At 38.5% G+C, this 18,342-nt stretch overlaps 1 protein-coding gene across 6 annotated transcripts in view; it reads right to left on the reverse strand.

The window, feature by feature from the left end:
• Positions 1 to 456: 456 nt before the first annotated feature.
• Positions 457 to 18,342, reverse strand: part of TBC1D4 (TBC1 domain family member 4) — a 233,734-nt gene continuing 215,848 nt past the window's right edge. For all 6 annotated transcript variants that reach the window (XM_049853000.1, XM_049852995.1, XM_049852996.1 and 3 more), the window contains 5 exons: positions 16,767 to 17,011; positions 12,138 to 12,297; positions 8,824 to 8,993; positions 5,145 to 5,321; positions 457 to 3,068 (listed from right to left, as the gene is read on the reverse strand). In XM_049853000.1, coding sequence (XP_049708957.1) covers positions 2,835 to 3,068; positions 5,145 to 5,321; positions 8,824 to 8,993; positions 12,138 to 12,297; positions 16,767 to 17,011 — 986 coding nt within the window. In that variant the 3' untranslated portion in view covers positions 457 to 2,834. The remainder of the gene's footprint in view (positions 3,069 to 5,144; positions 5,322 to 8,823; positions 8,994 to 12,137; positions 12,298 to 16,766; positions 17,012 to 18,342) is intronic.

Raw genomic sequence — 18,342 nt, forward strand, 5'->3', positions numbered from 1 at the left:
TTTATTAAAGTGACACCAGTAAGTGTCCTTAATTCGTAATTGCTGTTGCTGTTGGTTGCTGTTGATTTGGCTCCAACTCATAGTGACCTTCTGTATAACAGAACAGAATGTTGCCTGGTCCTGAGTTACTCCCATGACTCAATTACATGGAAGCTAATTCAATTTGAAAAGATAACCATTATCTTCTTTCTCTCCCTTGCTATCTATGAGGGGGCCTAGAAAATAAAAGGAGCAGAATGCAAATCTGTCAGTATTGTTGCCATTTTCCTTTTATAGTCACGAGCAAAAGGCTTTCATAAATGTTTTCTTAAAATTATTCCCATTGTTTCTGATTCTATTATGAAGAATTATCAATGTTATATATTTTACAAAATAACAAGCCAAGCCATGTACATCCTATAAAGGACTCACAAGCTTCTTCTCTCCTACCAGCAAAAATAAAACCAGTAAGCCAAGGAAACTGCAGCAATGTATTTATTGGAAATGAACTAGACATTACATTAATCTGATGAAGACGTAACAATGCGCAAAGCATAACTGGTGCAACATTTTAAAAAATCACAAAGGAAAAAGAAAACTCATTTTCAAAAGAAAATATTGTAGCCAAGTTACCTTAGTTTCTGAACACAATAATGCAACTCATAATGTTGACTCTAAACATTCCAGAAAAAAGTTTAAACTCAACCACAGAAAGAAAGTTTCTTTTCCCAGCTGGGAGATTCCTTGGCTACCACCTGTGCATCACACACATAAGGCAATTTTCATCACCAGACAGTAACAAGATGATATTTGTTATATTCCTGGTAGGAAACGAAAACAAACAAAAAAAATCTCCTACCAGTAGAAAATTTTTCAGGAAATGTTAGCAACGAATCATTTGGGAGCCCCAACTGAATGAGGTACCTAGAATCAGCATTTTCTTGCTACTGAAACAGAACCTAGAAGTTACATTAACTTAACTAATAAGACTTTTAAAAAGAAAAAGCAGCCTGCATTAGAGGGCATGCTTAACTGTCACTAGAGTCATTACATCTATGCTGAGTGACAGTTTAAAGGGGGTTTCAGATGCTTCTCATCTGCTTATCAAAGTTTCCCAAAAGCTTTAGTGCTTTCCTCTTCTACCCTCTAATGAATTTCAACTTTGTTGTATAACAAACTCCCTTTGAAGGAAATTAACTCAGCTAGTCCACCTGTGATAATACAGGTACTGCAGAAAGCAGGGATGATGAATCTTGTTTGGCAAGGCAAAAATGCTGCATCAACTTTCAGAAGCACCATGATAGAATCATCTCTGACACAGACAACTGCATGTGTACTTTGAAAATCACTATCCTTTTACACACGCAGCATGCATGAATATCTTCTGATCAGCTATCTGTGGGCTGAGGAAGTTGGGAGTCCAAAGGCAGAACCCTAGGTTTTCACATGGGCTCAGTGCCACTTTCCCCTTCCCTTCCAATGGAATTTAACAGAGTTTGTTCTTAAACACTTCACAGTTCCTGTATAAGTTTTTACATGGAAAGGAAATTTAATTAGAGTTATTAGATTCTTTCAGTTGGCCAAAAACAAACAACAAAAAAAAAGGTATCTCAACCCAGCATGTTTTCTTTAGAAAACCAATCATGATTGCATTTCTTCATCCTTCATTTAAGGTAGAGAAGTAAACTAAGAGCTCTTACTTTGGGGTGGAAAATGGCAAATGGATGCCACTGACCACGGCACCAAGTAAGAGAAGTCAGTTCACAATTGTAGATGTAATTTAAATAAAATGGTAGAAAGCTAACCCTGACAATTTGGGTCCTAAATTAAATGTTTTAGGTTTGATATTTTTGGTTTGAGTAACACCCAAACCAAACCCATTGCCATCAAGTTGATTCCGAAGCACAGAGAACCCTAGAGGACAGAGCAGAACTGCCCCGTAGTGCTTCTGAGGAGTGGCTAGTGGATGTGAACTGCTAGCCCTTTGGTTAGCAGCCAGCCCTTTGGTTAGCCGTATCACTTAACCACTGTGCCACCAGGGCTCCTTGAATAACAATGCTGGTCTAATATGCTAAAAAATTAGCAACATTCTCCTTTAACTTGGATCTCGGTTTCTCTTTACACATGTCTATGAGTCGGAACTGACTTGATGGCCACGGGTTTTGGGGTTTTAAAGTAGTGACTAACCAGATTCAAAATGCATGTGGGTGCAACATGCTAGTTGGCACAAGGCAGGCAGGGGAGCAAGGCTCCCATCTTCCTGAAATACCTACAGAAGCATGACTGCCCGTCAGTCGATTTCCCCTTGTACACAATGTCAGTAGACTTTAAGAGAGGTACATATAAAGTTATATAAATGTTTCCACCCCTCCCCCTCTCTACTACTGAGTGAAACATGCTGCTCTTTGGAGGAAAAAAATACATTCATTTTTTTCAAGTATATTTCAATATACAAAGATGCTCTAGCTTTGTTTCACTACAAAGACAAAAAAAAAGACTTGACATGTCTCCAAGGAGAATTTCGCTTTAACTTCCCTTTGGTGTGGATTTCATGAAGTTCTGACTAAAAAATTGCTCTAAATATACATCTACTCATTTTCTCTGAAAGCATGAATCCCTTATGTACTTTTTGTATATATGTACACAGCTGTCAACCACCGCCATCAGCCAGCCTACATCTGTACAATGGCTTAGGGTTTGCAGGCTCTTAAGAGCACGCAGTCCACCAGCTCTGACTTGAGGCTCAGCACGGGTGTTTGGTGGTTCCATTAGCTTTGGAGCCCAGCGTTCAGCCAGCACACAGACTCTTCTTTGTACTCTAAGTAGCACTTACTACTGAAATGGCACTTCTTACATTATGGCTTATTTCCTGTCTTGGCTTTGTTGTTAGGATTGCAGTTTAGGTCTCTCAGCAGCAATTCACAACTGGCTAGAGCATCTGCTGGCAGCAACTTCCGGATTTGCTCCACTGTCTTCTGATAGGCCATTTTCTCTTGTTCCAGGGTCCGGATTAAAGATTTCATTTTGATCTCTCTGGTCAAAAGATTTTCCAGGTTTGATTCCAAGGTTTGAATTTTAGCATGAGCTACCTGTTTGAAAGAAAAAAAAAAAAAAAGTCCTTTAAATCAAACTTTTTGAACTCTGATTTTTCATTATAGCAGCAGTCAGACCTTACATATATTAACCAGTTATATCCAATGACTTAATATTGTGTGAAACAAACACTCTGACAACTTCCATGAAACAGAGATTTTTAGGTTTCTCAAAAATATAACTATGATACTAACACAATTTATCTCATTTCACTGAATACACCACTAATGCCCTATTAAATCATCACCCCACAATAGTGGGGGTCCTACTCCACACTGATATTCCCCTGGAGTGAGTGGGATGTGACATGCTTGAAAAAGAAACAGAAGACTCCTGACAGGTACCCTGTAGTGCTAAAATAAGCTTCTGACTGGAAACACACACTTGGGATCCTGCCAGTTTTTAAGGGTGTCAGGGGTGCTCATAAAACTTGGGAACCCAGATAGGATGACTACATTGAACAGCCAATAAAAAAGTTTGCAACAATTAATAAAAACCATGATACTATAAAATATAGGTACAAATCCACCTTCCCTAATAAGGAAATGCTTAATTATTCCTGAAACATCTAAGTAAAAACGTCTAAGTATTCATCACTGAAGCATCTAAGTAAAAAGAGACAATACACCAGTTTTAATTTATTTTGAAAATAGATAATGTCGGCTCTTTTTTGAAAAAGAAAAGGGACAAAAGGATGAAGTGAAGGAAACCAGGGTTCCTATTCTTTCTGGGCAACTACTCTAGAGTTCCCTAGTTTTTTTTTTTTTCTCTCTCGGCTGGTCTTATCAGGGCTTATCACATAAAAAGGAAAGCATTTTAGTGTCTTCTGGTTTGGGGCAGGTGTGGTGTTCGGGAGGTGGGAGGTAAGTGGAAACCAAGGAGCCAATGCATACTTAAGTTCTAACTTAGAACTCATCTGCCCCAGCAGTTTCACCTTCTAACCTTCCCATCACTCCTTAAGCCACACCCCTAGGACTTGTACACACAATGCATACAAAACTATGTTGGAGATAATGAATACTATTTTGCAATAAATCGTTAATTGTATTTGTAAATTTATGCATAAATAAACATATAGTATTTTATATTCCCATATAATTGTCAGCTCCTTGATGGCAGGAACTGTATGTGACATGTTTTCCTTTACCTTCCTCAGATATGTTCCTTTGTCTTTCCATTTCTGTGAGTTTTACTCCAAGCAAGTCTCATCCTGAACCAGATTTCTGCAAACATCTTCTAGCTGATCTCCCTTCTTTCTCTTCTCTTCCTAATCTTTCCTCATCAAAGTTTCCAGATTGATCTTTCTAAAGCACTGCTCAAAAGCTTTGAGAGATTTCACTGTCTCCAGGATTAAAGTCACACACTTCTGCTTGACACTGAAAGTTATCTACAATTCTGCTCCCATCATATTTATACATGTCTCCAAACCCGTTGCCGTCGGGTCGATTCCAACTCATACCGACACTATAGGAAGAGTAGAACTGCCCTATAGAGTTTCCAAGGAGCTCCTGGTGGATTCGAACTGTTGAACTTTTGGCTAGCAGTTATGGCTCTTAACCAGTACACCACCAGGGATTCCTATACATGTCTACCAAACATAAATCTTCAACTCATGCCAAACTGACGCTCTGCTACGCCCTCCTTTATTTTTACCAACCGCCCTCTACTCCCCACCCAATTTAAAGACCCTCCTCACACATTTCTTACATCAACCCTTCAGACTCTAGCTTAAGCCCTCAAATGCCCCATGACTTTCCCAATTTCCCATGTTCAACTTTTGCTCCCTTGAACTTAATCAAATATGTGTTATACCCAATAGGTATTTAACCAGATTCTGCTTTGAATTGCCATTGAACTATTTTGTGAGTGTACATTTCATCTCCCAAGTGGAATTTAAATTGACATGTGCATCTGTAGCCCCTCTGGTGGGGCTACACTTGGACACAGTTGGATACACAGGTCTTTAGTCAGCAGTGGTTAGATCTACCTAGATGTCCTTATCATTTCTGATATAGCTCTATGCATACAGGAGGCACTGGAGTGCTTTTTTGGTTAAATCTTGACGTTCTTACCTGTAATTTTTCTAGGAGGTCCATGTTTTGTCTTTTCAGTTGGCTATTGGCCCTCTCCAGTTTCTCCACAGGTTCATTATCCTCACAGGCATATGAAGATTCCTGAAGCTCATCCTGTAGCACGTGATATTCCACCTCATAGGCATGTAGTTGTTTAGAAATGTCCATCTCAAAAACCTGCCGTGAAGATGCCATGGGTTAGCCTGGCCTTCGTATGTATGCCGAGATACACATACTCCCAAAGGTCTGTTTAATGAGGTGGATCATGGTATACTCGAAGGAATAATAACAGGTTTGACTGTCAATATGAGGACACATAGATTATATCTATGCAATTAAAACAATCTTATAATGAAGCCATATCACTACAATAAATGAATGTTCAAAAGTATTTTGCAATCAAATTATTTACAATCTAGTACTGAAAGGTCAGAGGTTTTAACCCACCAGCTGCTCTGAAGTAGAAAGATGTAGCAGTCTGCTTCCATAATTATTTACAACCTTGGAAACTTATGGGGCAGTTCTACTCTGTCCTATAGGGTTCCTCTGAATTGGAAATGACTCAGTGGCAATGGGTTTGTTTGTTTCCCCTTTGGTAACTATCTCCCAAAATGTAGTATACCACATAAATAATACTAGTTATTAAGTAATTACTATCTGTGTTAGAGATAATCTTTGTTAATTGGTAAGTGAAATTGCATAGGGTATTTCCATAATAATGAGAACAAAAGCATTTCTAATTTATTTGTTAATGGGGCAGAGAGGTTTTATAATAAGCATCCATTTGCTATTCCATGTGAGCCTCTCAAGGGTCACTTCCATTTTCTACCACACAGAGAATCTTTAAAGTGGCATATCCTGAGCACTGCATACAGCTGTAAAGTTTAAGGAGGCTTCTGCTCGCCTGTATTACCACCAACCAGGAAGACAGTAAGCTTCTAAGTTAGAGGACAGGTAACCCCTCCTTAGTCTAAAGTTGCTTAGGTGAAGGTGAGGTGGCAGCTGCCATTTCAGCAATGATGTCTACACTAACACTGTGGGGAGAAGGCAAACAAACAGGACATGATTTCTGATTGCTCTGCTTCACCATGTCAAATCTAATCGTTAAATTTTAGAATTTAAATAGGGGAATACTAAACTACCACATCAGCCCTCTCAAAGTAATATTCTAAAATATCCATATCAAGTAGGTAGGGATACAATGGACTGTTTACACAATTAAAAATGATGGTATAGACATTTTGCTCAAAGATTGCAGAACAGAATTTCAAATTCTTATGGAATCTAGACATCCTGGAGCCATGGAGGCTAGATGAATCCCAGAAACTATTGCCCTGAGATCATCCTTAAACCTTAAGCCAAAAATATCCCCTGAAAGTCTTCTTAAAACCAAACAATGGTTTAGCTTAACTAGAAAAGAATGTCTGCCTTGAGCACTGCGCTCTTTTAAGAACTATCTATGTGGGATCAAACTGACAATGGCAACTCGAAAGATTGGGGGCAGGGAGTTTATGTTACTTGGGGAAGAATGATTTGGAAAAGGACGGTGAGAATGGTTGCACAATTTGAAGAATGTCATCAATGTCACTGAACTGTACATGTAGAAATTGAACTGGTATATGTTCTGCTCTGTATATTTTCAACAACAGAAGTAAAATAAATTACAAAAATAAAGAAAAAATGATGGTATGGATCTATATTTATTGGCATGGGAAAATGTTTAATACTCTACATATTTTCCATAAAAAAAATCAGGTTACTCAACGGTTATGTATTATTTTCAGTTATGTATGTAAAACTGTATACTTATTTATATGTGTATATAAGCAAAAAGAGATGTGTGAAATGAAATTTAAAAGGTTATCATCTCAAGATACTGACATTTATGTCTACTTTTATTTTCTTTGTGCTTTCTCTGCATTATTTGCAGAAAACTAAAGCTCATCAAAGTCTCCTTCAATATCAGGAGTTCATTCCAAAGTTAATCAGCTGTAATTTGTAGAATGCTTTTTCTAATATTGAGTCCAAATTTGCCTGCCTATAAATTCTATCCATTAACCCTAGTAATGACTGCTAAGCCAGGCAATTCTCTCACTAATTTTAGAAGTGATCTGATTTCAAGTATCACTTCTCCTCTAGAAGCACAGTCTCTGTCAGTCAAAAAGGTATTCCTGATGAATTAATACATCAATAAATAGGAAATAAAAGTTACATAAAAGCTATACCTTTCAATTTACAGAGCATTTTAACATATAAAAATTGTTCATAGATATTTACGCAGTAACCTGCTTGTGACTTAGATTCTTTGTAATGGAAAGAAAATATATGTGATTATACAATAATAGTTCATATTTTTGTGTGTTACAGTGCATAAAATTCTTTAACTTAATGGGTTACAGTTGCTCCTAAAAATAAAATGAAATTGTAATAGGATCACTTATTATTACTCCAGTTTTATTTTATATATGAGGAAGTTGAGACTCAGAAACCCCAAAGTCACACACTAGTCAGGCAGGATACTAGAACAAGGTTTCAAACTGCCTTTCTCTTGATTTCTTTCTACTCAGCTTTTTTTCTACTGCCCTAAGTACCTCCAGGACACTGGTAAACTTTACCATGGCTCTGAAAGCATGACCACCTTGTCTATAAGCCTGACCTTTAGCTTGTTCATTTCATATAAACAACATCCATACATAATGACCATTTACCTTGTCCCTATGAAGAGTCAAGGACTAGATAGATAGATGGTGTGCTGATTACCATACTCTTCATTTGCTTCTTAGAGTCATGCTCTGCCCTCCTTAACTCCGCTCTGCTCTGGGAGGCTGACCCCTGTGAACTGCATTCCTCACACTTTCTTGCCTGCTGGCTTCAGGTTGGGTATGGCCAATGGGAAGTCTCAACAGGAGATCAGAGGAGGCAGGACAAAGAGGCTGAGGTAATTCTCCGTTCCTTCCCTGCTTGGCTCTCCAAGATCACAACCACCACCACAGGTCCCCACTCCATAGCTCTGGATCCTAATGGGCCTGGTAACACTATTATATCTTCCCTCCCCACGTCAGTACCAGGGATGTGAACAACTTCCTTCCATTACTAGTTCCTGAGCACCTGGATGCGTTTCCTGATTCGACTGATATATCAGATCTCCTCTTCTGAGCCCCATAAAGCTTCTCAGACAGGTACTGTCCTGATTTGGAGCCAAGAAACTAGGGTTCAGACAATTAAGGTGATATGCACAAGTCAAACAGTTAATAAAAGAGCTAGACAAAGACACAAACCCAACACTTTCTAATTCCAAAACCTATGCTCTTGCCAGATGTACTCCTTATAGATTTTAAAACAGAACTAACACTATTTACAAAGGCAAGTGGGTCTCATTTTTTTTTTTCTCAGTCTTCCTAACTCTGCCAGTTTTACCTTCAGTCTCACCATTGGTTTAAGTTTAAAAGGGTCCTGAACAACTTATTATATAGCATAAACCACTTTTCCTGTGCATAGCCAATGTCTCAACATAGATATGTCATTAAAGTCTCATTTCTAAATGTATCTGATCAAATAAACAAAAGCAAAAACAGTGATACCTGTCAAGTAAAACATTTTTATGCTAAAAAGTATAATCTATAATCAGTAGAGAAGCAGCTGTATAGTCTTATATCTTACTATTATCATCCAATCATACCTGTGTAATAATTTTTTCCATTTCAGACATATTCATATCAGGTAGGGTGTTTTTAAGAAACTCGACAATATTTTCAAAGTTTTCACATTCCATTATAAGTGTCTCTTGGCTGCTCAGTAGGCTGAGAGCAACCTTAAATATAACTTCAGTTCCCTGAAGAAAAATTATATCTAAGAAAAAAGAGATAATTTTCATGAATAAAGTTATGCATTCATTGTAAAACGTATGCTCTTTGTAATAAAGGCTTTTTTTTTTTAATTACTGCAACAGGATCACAGAATATTTTGCCAAAAATATTGATGAAAACCACCCAGATTTAAAAAAAAAATTTTAATATGACTGAAACAACAAATGTTTGCATATTCCCCTTAAACCAAAAAAAAACCAAACCCACTGTCGTTGAGTCGATTCTGACTCATAGTGACCCTATAGAACAGAACAGAACTGCCCCACAGAGTTTCCAAGGAGCGCCTGGCAGATTCGAAATGCTGATCTCTTGGCTAGCAGCCATAGCACTTAACCACTACACCACCAGGGTTTCCACATTCCCCTTACCTATTTAGAAATCCCAGATAAAGCCACGATTTAAGAAAAGGCAAATTATATACATCTGTTTGTCTGTGGGAAACCCTGGTGGCATAGTGATAAAGTGCTAGGACTGCTAACCCAAAGGTCAAAAGGTCAGCAGTTGGACTCCACCAGGTGCTCCCTGGAAACTCTACAAGGCAGTTCTACTCTGTCTTATAGGGCTGCTATGAGTCATAATTGACTCAACAGCAACTAGTTTTTGTTTTTGTTTTTGGTTTGTCTACGTATTTATCTATAACTTTAATGGTAAATTTCATGGAAATGGTAAAATTGATTAGGGAAATCTCAGAGATGCTTATTCAACTGCTGTTTAGATTCTTCTTCACAACAGGAATACAAAAACAAATCAACATAACCAATTAGTGCTATTTAAGCTCTAATTACCATAATAAGAAAGCAAATGAACCAGTTAATATGTAATTAAACCTATACCAGAGCAGGAAATTAAAAAGAAAAAAACTCTAAAAGAAAATCAAAACAAACACATAACCTAAATCAGAAGCGCACTCCACTCCCTAACACAGCAACGTGCCATAGTTTTGAAAAGTTACCAGTGCTTTTGTGTGAAAGTTTCTCTCAATCTGTGTCATTCTTTAATCAATAATGTACAACAGGGAGTCTTAAAAAAAGAGCAAGCTGCAAAACAATTATCTCGAATTTGGTAATTCTGCTTCCTCATGCATTTCTTCATTCCAACAGTCTCTATTCTTTACTAAATTAAAAAAAAAAAAAAAGACTGAGCAGCTATTGTAAAGCTGGCAGCACCGTTTATATTCTCATAGTGAGGACCAGATTACCGGGAAGATTTGCTTCTTGAACTCTTATCAAGCTTCCAAGGGTAAGTGAAAGAGAGATGCCCTGGAACATCATTTTGACTTAATAGGCTGTTATCTGAGAAAAGAAAATACGTGTGTGTGTGTGTGTGTGTGTGTGTGTGTGGGTATATAAAATAAAAGGATTCATAGAAGATCCATTAACAGGAACCCAAGTGCCAAAGAAAACTTCACTGAAGAAAATTGACCACATATATTCAATAAACGAGAGAAGTTTGGTGTACATTTGATTCACTGAATCTTGATTTTATTCTTTTGTTGTACTTTGTAGATTTTATTACAATGTTTTTTAAACTTTTTAATTCATAGACCCTAATAAGAAAGCCATTATATATCATAATCTGGTATACGTATATATACTATATGTAGTGGTTAAGAGCTTGGCTGCTAACCAAAAGGTCGGCAGTTCAAATCCACCAGCCGCTCCTTGGAAACCCTATGGGGCAGTTCTACTCTCTCCTACAGTGTCATCATGAGTTGGAACTGGCTCAACGGCAGCTAACAATAACATCCTCAAACTTGAAGTTTCTCCAAACAACATTTCTCCTTACTATTTGTAATACTCTATGATATTTTCACTGAATTCTATTTCATTTTTTAAAATGCTGGTAATGACCTACAATACAGTTGATACAATTTGAAAAACAGCCCTAATTTAGCAAAGAGCACACAGTGGCTACAACAATGGGCTCAAATACAGCAATGATTGTGAGGATAGTGTTGGACTGGACAATATTTTTTTTGTTCTGTTGTACGTAGGGTCACTAGGAGTTGGAACCTACTCAACGGCACCTAACAACACACTTGTGAATACTGGCTAGCTACTGAGACCATGGGTAGCAGGTAGATGGACTAAATATAAAAATCGTGGGCATCCTTTCTGAGGCCCTTGAGGTCCTAACCCAAAAAGCCCAGTGCTGTCGAGTCGATTCTGACTCATAACGACCCTATAGGACAGAGTAGAACTGCCTCATAGAGTTTCCAAGGAGCGCCTGGCAGATTCGAACTGCCAACCCTTTGGTTAGCAGCTGTAGCACTTAACCACTGCGCCACCAGGGTTTCCATTGAGGTCCTAAGCAACAACATTAGAACAAGCCACACTAGTGAATGGTTGGGTGGGTTGTTTTGTTTCTTAAATAACAAACTTAGACAAACCTAACTAAAGACTCATGAATAGATTTCAGAGTGCCCAAAAGGCAATATACCACATCATACTTTCTTTTTATTCCTAATGTCTAACACCGTAATTGAACATCACAGGTACTCTGTGGCCTGCCCTGGGCTACCCTGACTGTACTTGGTGCTTTCCCCTAAGCTACACAGTCTTAGAGGCTGGCTACCACCACTCTATTAGCACAAAAAGAGACTCGTTTGAGCAATAAAACAGGAATCATAGCTACCTTGTTAACAACAAAAAGTCAGACTAAGAAATGCCATTACAGAGAATATTAATATAGATACTCCTGTTGACCCAGTTGAAGAAAACATTTCTCTGAGTTTTGGATCTGAGTTGAAAAGGAAAACAGGGAAGAAGAAAAAAAAAGGTAGGAAAGTCATGTATAAAAATCTGGAAAAATTATGGGTCCTTAATTTAGATTAAAAAAAATTTTTTTCTCTGATTTTTAGGCATAAATGAAAATAAGAGCTCCATTACAGCTTACTCAAATACAGAAGCCCAATTCTTCCTTTTCTCTTACCCTTTTGATTTCAATTTTACTTAAGACCAATATGGTTTCAAATTACTACCAGAATAGAGCCAGGCACATTTATTAAATTCCACTAGCAATTTTCTAGTCTGTAACACACGATAAGACAACCAGGGAATCACATGGCTAAAAAGTATGTTCCTTGGAATAAATAACACTGTCCCATTTGATCACAGTCATCTCTTACCAAAAACTCTGGCTACAAATCCTAATGGAAATTGAGAGGCAAACAATGTGAGGAACCAGGGGGCAGCATAAAGACTGGGGCTGATTTCATTTTCTTCAAGATGATTGTAGAGATCTCTGTGATAGTCATGAAGGAGCCTTGACAGCTGGTACATTTGGATCTAAAGTTAATTTGGAGAAGAAAAATAAAATATTATGCATTTATCTGAGTGTACATAAAATACACTGACTTTAATTACATTACTCTAATATTTAACAAATTCACATATACTCAATAAATAATATTATTACTTAATTTTTATTGCAATTTTATAGTTGATATTAAATTCCAAGTTCACTTAACTGAGGTCATAAAGCAAGTCACTGAAAGTCCATCTTAGACTACTGGGGAGCTTTGTGTATGTTTGGTTTCACATATATACATGGAAATGGTATTTGTCCTGTGGGAGGGAGGAATTGCTTTTGGAATTTAATCAGAACTGTCCTGGCTCAGGACTCTCATAAAGGGTCTATTCTAATTTCAGACCAATTTCAGGAAAGCATCCATTCGAAAGAATTTACCATGTTCAGTTCAGAAGGAAAGCTTGTCTCTTTTGCTGGGCCCCGTGTCTTGATTTATAATGGAGCTCTGTCTTAGACCCACCAAACAATTTGCCCTGCTAGGACACAATGTACACTTACAATGTTATGGGGTTAGAAGCTTGAGATGTAATTTCCAATATTCAAGGTATTCCAGCAATATATTGTTTTCATGAGAAAAGAGATTAAAGCAAAAAGTTCTGTCTTTTCTGAATGTTTTTAGGATTAAGAAATTATTTAGCTTGGCTACAGTATCAATTACTTGCATTTCAAAAAGAAAAATTTAAGGACAGCATACAGCAACTTTTAAATGCTCATGTCTATGATAGCTAAACAAAGCAGTGGCAAATAATATAATTTAAATTTGTAGTAGTTCCTTGATTATATCAATTTGGCATGATGGTGTGAAATGTAAACAATATTTTATTAAATCTAGCAGTAGTTTTTTTCACTAACAGAAACAGTCACAATATCACCCTTAATTAAATAGCTAGCTCTATTAAAAAAAAAAAAAACCAGTGCCGTCGAGTCTATAAAAATATATTAAAATAACCAATAAAACCAAAACCAAACCCACTACTATTGAGTCGATTCCGACTCATAGCGACCCTACAGGACAGAGTAGAGCTGCGCCATAGAGTTTCCAAGGAGCACCTGGTGGATTCGAACTGCTGAACTTTTGGTTAGCAGCCGTAGCACTTAACCACTATGCCACCTGGGTTTCCAAATCCAACAGTTATTTCCAGAGCATAAAACTAAAAAATCAAACAGACTCCTCTGGGGAAAAAAAATCATAAAGTCACTATGCAGAATTGCAGCAAATTATTTATTTGACCCTTATCTACAACACATATCTTTGGAAACTAAGTTTCCACATGAACTATAAAAGGAAGAAATTAAAGAGCCACAGGAAGCAATAGCTATAAAATAAGAAGCTTAGTTGAAGTCAAACATAAAGGTTTAAAAAAATGAGATTACTATCTCAGTAAGTCATGTTGAAAGACTTATACATTTCCCTCAGGCCATTTACATCTTAGAAACTAGGCACACTGGGCTTCTGCCAAGAGAATAATTAAAGAAATCTAATTAACAGAATAAAAAGAAAGTATATCATCAGAGGAATTCTGTTCTTCACACTCAGTTGTGATCACAACACAGAACTACACTTCAATGTTTAATAAAAAAAAAAACAGGATCTTACTTTTTCTTTCTACATTCTAAACTAGGGGCTGAGAGCATTTCTCCCATCAAGGTATACTTACATTTCTATTATTATTTCTTCTTTTTAGAGGTAAATAAAAACACAATTCAGGCTTCTTTAAAGAAAACTTCAATAATAAAATTTCATGTGCTAAGGAAAAATAATTCTTTGATTCTATCTTACAGATAACAGAGCAAATGTTCAGAGGGGAGAGAGAGAACTGGAAGAGGAAAGAAGGCTCAGAAAAGATAAGGAGGGGAGAGTGAGAAAAGACTGAACAAGGTAGAACTAAAGGCTTCAGAGGAAAAGATACATGCAAAAAGCAGCAGACACAAACAGGATGGTTCAGGGCTACCTGAAGCTGAAAGAGACTCAACCCTCCCTCATTGTAGAGAGAAGGTAACAGGCAGAGAGCCTGGAGTGCCCATGCTCACAAACAGCTGAGTAAGCACCTGAAATCCTGCCAACTAATTCGAAGTCTACTACTGCTTCTACTGCAACAGGCATTTTGTGTACTCCTGGAAAGCATATAGATTGGGCAGAAGATACTAACTTCCTTCTCCAGAAAGTGGAACAGTGTGTGTCTCGTTTTATGTAACTAAAACATCTCTTATCCTAGAATAAGATCGCCAATGTTGTGGACCATAAGAATGCTGACACCAAAGAGTTTAAAACATTTGCATAATTGTAGACATAAGATATTTCTTGGTAATTGCAGACTGTGCGATATGAATTGCAGACCATACCATATGACCACTGCATATTTTAAAAAACCCAATTTACATAGATCTTTATTATTTAAAACTGATGAGGAATATTTAAATAGAAAAAATCATTCCATTTTTGAAGTGATAGCTGTATCTACCAATGAACAAAAATCAAACACTACCCAAAGGTACTTGCTATTCTTTGAAATTCTAATGATGGCTATTAAATGTTATTTCTGGAAATCAGAGCTACTTATTTCCACACAAGCGTGATAGTGCTTCCTAGCTGATAAAGGATATAGGTAAATTCTTTAGAAATAAAGTAAAAAAAAACCTTCCATAGTAACTTACTTGACTTACATGAATGCTGACAGATCTATGAATAGTTATCAGCTAGGAATCAAACCAATGCAATTATATATCCATGTAAAAACCATCCATATGAACTCAGACCAGGAAACCCACAGAAAGTGCAACGCCCTATTTTCCAAGCAACAATGTCATCTTGAGGAAGTAAAAAAGCAAGAAACAGTTTCTTTCCCCCTCAAGAAAATACCACTAACACATGGAGTTCCTGGATGGTGCAAACGGTTAACAAGCTTGGCTATTAATCAAGAGGCTGGCAGTACAAATCTACCTAGTGGTACCTCCGAAGAAAGGCCTAGTGACCTACTTTTGAGAAATCAGCCTCTGGAAACCCTATGGCACATAACTCTACCCTGACACACATGGGGTCGCCATGGGTGGGACTGATTCAACAGCCACTGGTTATGACACCCAAAAAAAACCCACTGCCGTCGAGTCGATTCCGACTCACAGCGACCCTATAGGACAGAGTAGAACTGCCCCCTAGAGTTTCCAAGGAGCGCCTGGCGGATTCGAACATGCCAACCTCTTAGTTAAGAGCCGTAGCACTTAACCACTATGCCACCAGGGTTTCTGGTTATGATACACATAGGGTAAAACCATAGCCTTTTTGCCTACAGATTGATTATTAAAATATTAAATGTAAACACTGATTATTGGCAAACAGGAAGAGTATAATAAAAAAAAAACATTTAAAGCATTTTAATTCTCATCTAAAACATAGTATTATGACTAACTGCAGACATGTGTTACCTCATTTTCAAAGCAGAACCCTGACATTCCCGTCTATAAAGTCTTCCTTTATATTTTTACTACTGAAAGTTTTAAACTGCAAGGCAGTGGTTGTTTGAGATGTCCTATCTCTAGATAAAATTCAAACTGCCCTTTAGAAACCAATACATTTAGGAAAGTGAAATTTAAACTCGAGGAGAAAAAAGGAAAAAAAAAACAAACCCATTGCTTTTGAGTCAGTTCCAACCCATGGTGATCCCATGTGTGTCAGAATAGGTCGGGGCTCCAGAGAGCTTTCAAGGCTGTGACTTTTCAGAAGCAGATTGCCAGGCCTTTCTTCCGAGGTGTCTCTGGATGGGTTCAAACTGCCAACCTTTCAGTTAGTAGTCAAGCACTTATGTGTTTGCATCACCCAGGGACTCCAGAAAGAGAAAAGCATCAACAGGGAGTTTGACATAGATTAAGGATAGCGGTTGACAGTGAATATCCTACTTATAACAAAAAGCAATAAGGTGCTTCTTCAGAGCGTGCTACGTAGAATCAAGAAGCACCACTGACTTTCAACACTTTTCCTTTCTAAGGACCTATCTTACATTGAGATAAAGGAGGCCCAGCATGAGAAGCTCAAGAAGAACCATGGCATAGATAGCTATCATATGTATACCGAACATGAAACAAAGACAATTTCAGATTTTAAACAAAAGATCTGCGGTCCTTTTTGACTAACAAGTTGAGGAAACATGAACAAAGATGACCTGATACTTGTTCCATGTAATCCACAGACAGGGGATAGAGACTCAGGCACCCATCACCTTTCTTTAATTGCTTATTTATTCAGGAACTTACTGGATGCCATACACTGATAGGTTTAATAATCTCAAATCTCATGATAAAACTATGAGTGAAAACATGCCCCTACATTTACCCAAGTTCCAAAGCAATGGGCACCAATTTCTTGAAATCTGACTTGTCACTTAGAAGAGGGCTGCTGGTAACATCTCCGGTAACAGTTTCACGTGTTCCTCCTGCAGAACAACTGCCTCACCTGCAGCGACATCATGTCGGGTCTGTACTGCTTGCGAAAGCCAAGGTCATACATGAGAAACTTCAGCATTTCAAAGGCTTGCTCTTCACTCATGTGCAGAAGCAGGACTCCAGCCACAAAGCTGATTCCCTGGCAGTAACCGACTTCTTTGTCCAGCAAAGAATAGGCTTTCAGGAGGTTGAAGAGCGACAGCTGCCCTGCCCCGAGCTGCACTGAAAAGTACGGGTGAGTAGGAAATGTCCTTCCTGCAGAAGGGAAAGAAATATTTTTGAGATGCCCTGGTTCTTTGGAGGCCACAGTGAAACTGTAATGCAGTGACTTCCAGGAATAAACAAACACTCTTTTCAGAACCTCTGAGTTGCTTGGAGTACCTACTGAAGTAACAAAGAGTCTCTATAGCAGGCCACCACCTGTCTGTCAGTGGTGGCTCGTATGTTGCTATGATGCCAAACAGGTTTCAGCAGAACTTCTGGACTAAGATGGGTTAGGAAAGAAGGCTTGGCTATCTACTTCTGAAAACCAGCCCATGAAAACCCTATGGATCACAACTAACTGCTCTGCAGTCAATCATAGGAATGGCACAAGACCGGGCAGTGTTTCGTTCCACTGTGCATGGGGTTGCCACGAGTCAGTGGTGGACCCCGTGGCAGCTAATACCAGCAACTCTGTAGCAAGTTGTGGTGCAGTGAATTACTATTACATGGCTCTTCTAGCCATAGTCTTTTTAACGCCCACAAAATGACTGGGCAGGACTATGCAAATAAGGTGCTTATGGCCCACCAAGGGGATAAGACAGGTTTGCTAGTGCAAATAAGGTGCATGGAGTCCTTGCAAGGGTGGGACCCTGCAAATCAAGTGCATGGAACCCCTGTAAAGAATTGGTCAGTTTTACTATCTCACTAAGCTTAAAGGGAGTCAATCCCAGAGGTCGGTGCGGGGCCTCACTACCATCAAGAAGAATCATGAGTGGAGCACGTCCTTTGAACCTAGGGTCTTTGTGCTAAGAACCTTCTAGACCCAGGAGACAGAGAGAGTTGTAACACTGAAGATGGCACACAACAGTAGCAGCACAGGACCTACGGAACGAGACAGCGGAGTGTCTTCAAGCAGGAGGCTTTCTGGCAGAGTAGGGTGCCTCTGGGCCCTCTTATCATCAGAGTGCCCAGAGGCATCAGACTCTGGGCTCTCTTATTGGCAGAGTTAAAGAGCTTTGTAACACTTGCCTAAGCAGGGCAGAGGCCAGGCCTGAGTCGAGGCACTGGCCAGGCCCAAACACGGGCAGAGGCCGAGGGCAGGGGCCCAGGCCAAGAAGAGGGGCCCAGGCCAAGAACAAGGACCCAGTGGCAGCAGTGGAAAAGAAGCTGTCCTGACCGAAGAACTGTATCTTGAGTTGTTCCTGTTATTTCCAAGTTGATCCTGATCCTGAATTGTAACCTGTTTCTCTAATAAACCCCATAATCTTGAGTACGGTCTGTGAGTTCTATGTGGCCACTGCAATGAATTATTGAGCCTAGCAGAGAAGTAGAGAGTGACGTAGGAGGGATGGCTGGTGTCAGAATTAGAAAAAAGGTTAAAG

Source organism: Elephas maximus, chromosome 14, assembly GCF_024166365.1.
Source record: "Elephas maximus indicus isolate mEleMax1 chromosome 14, mEleMax1 primary haplotype, whole genome shotgun sequence".
Lineage (NCBI taxonomy): Eukaryota > Metazoa > Chordata > Mammalia > Proboscidea > Elephantidae > Elephas > Elephas maximus.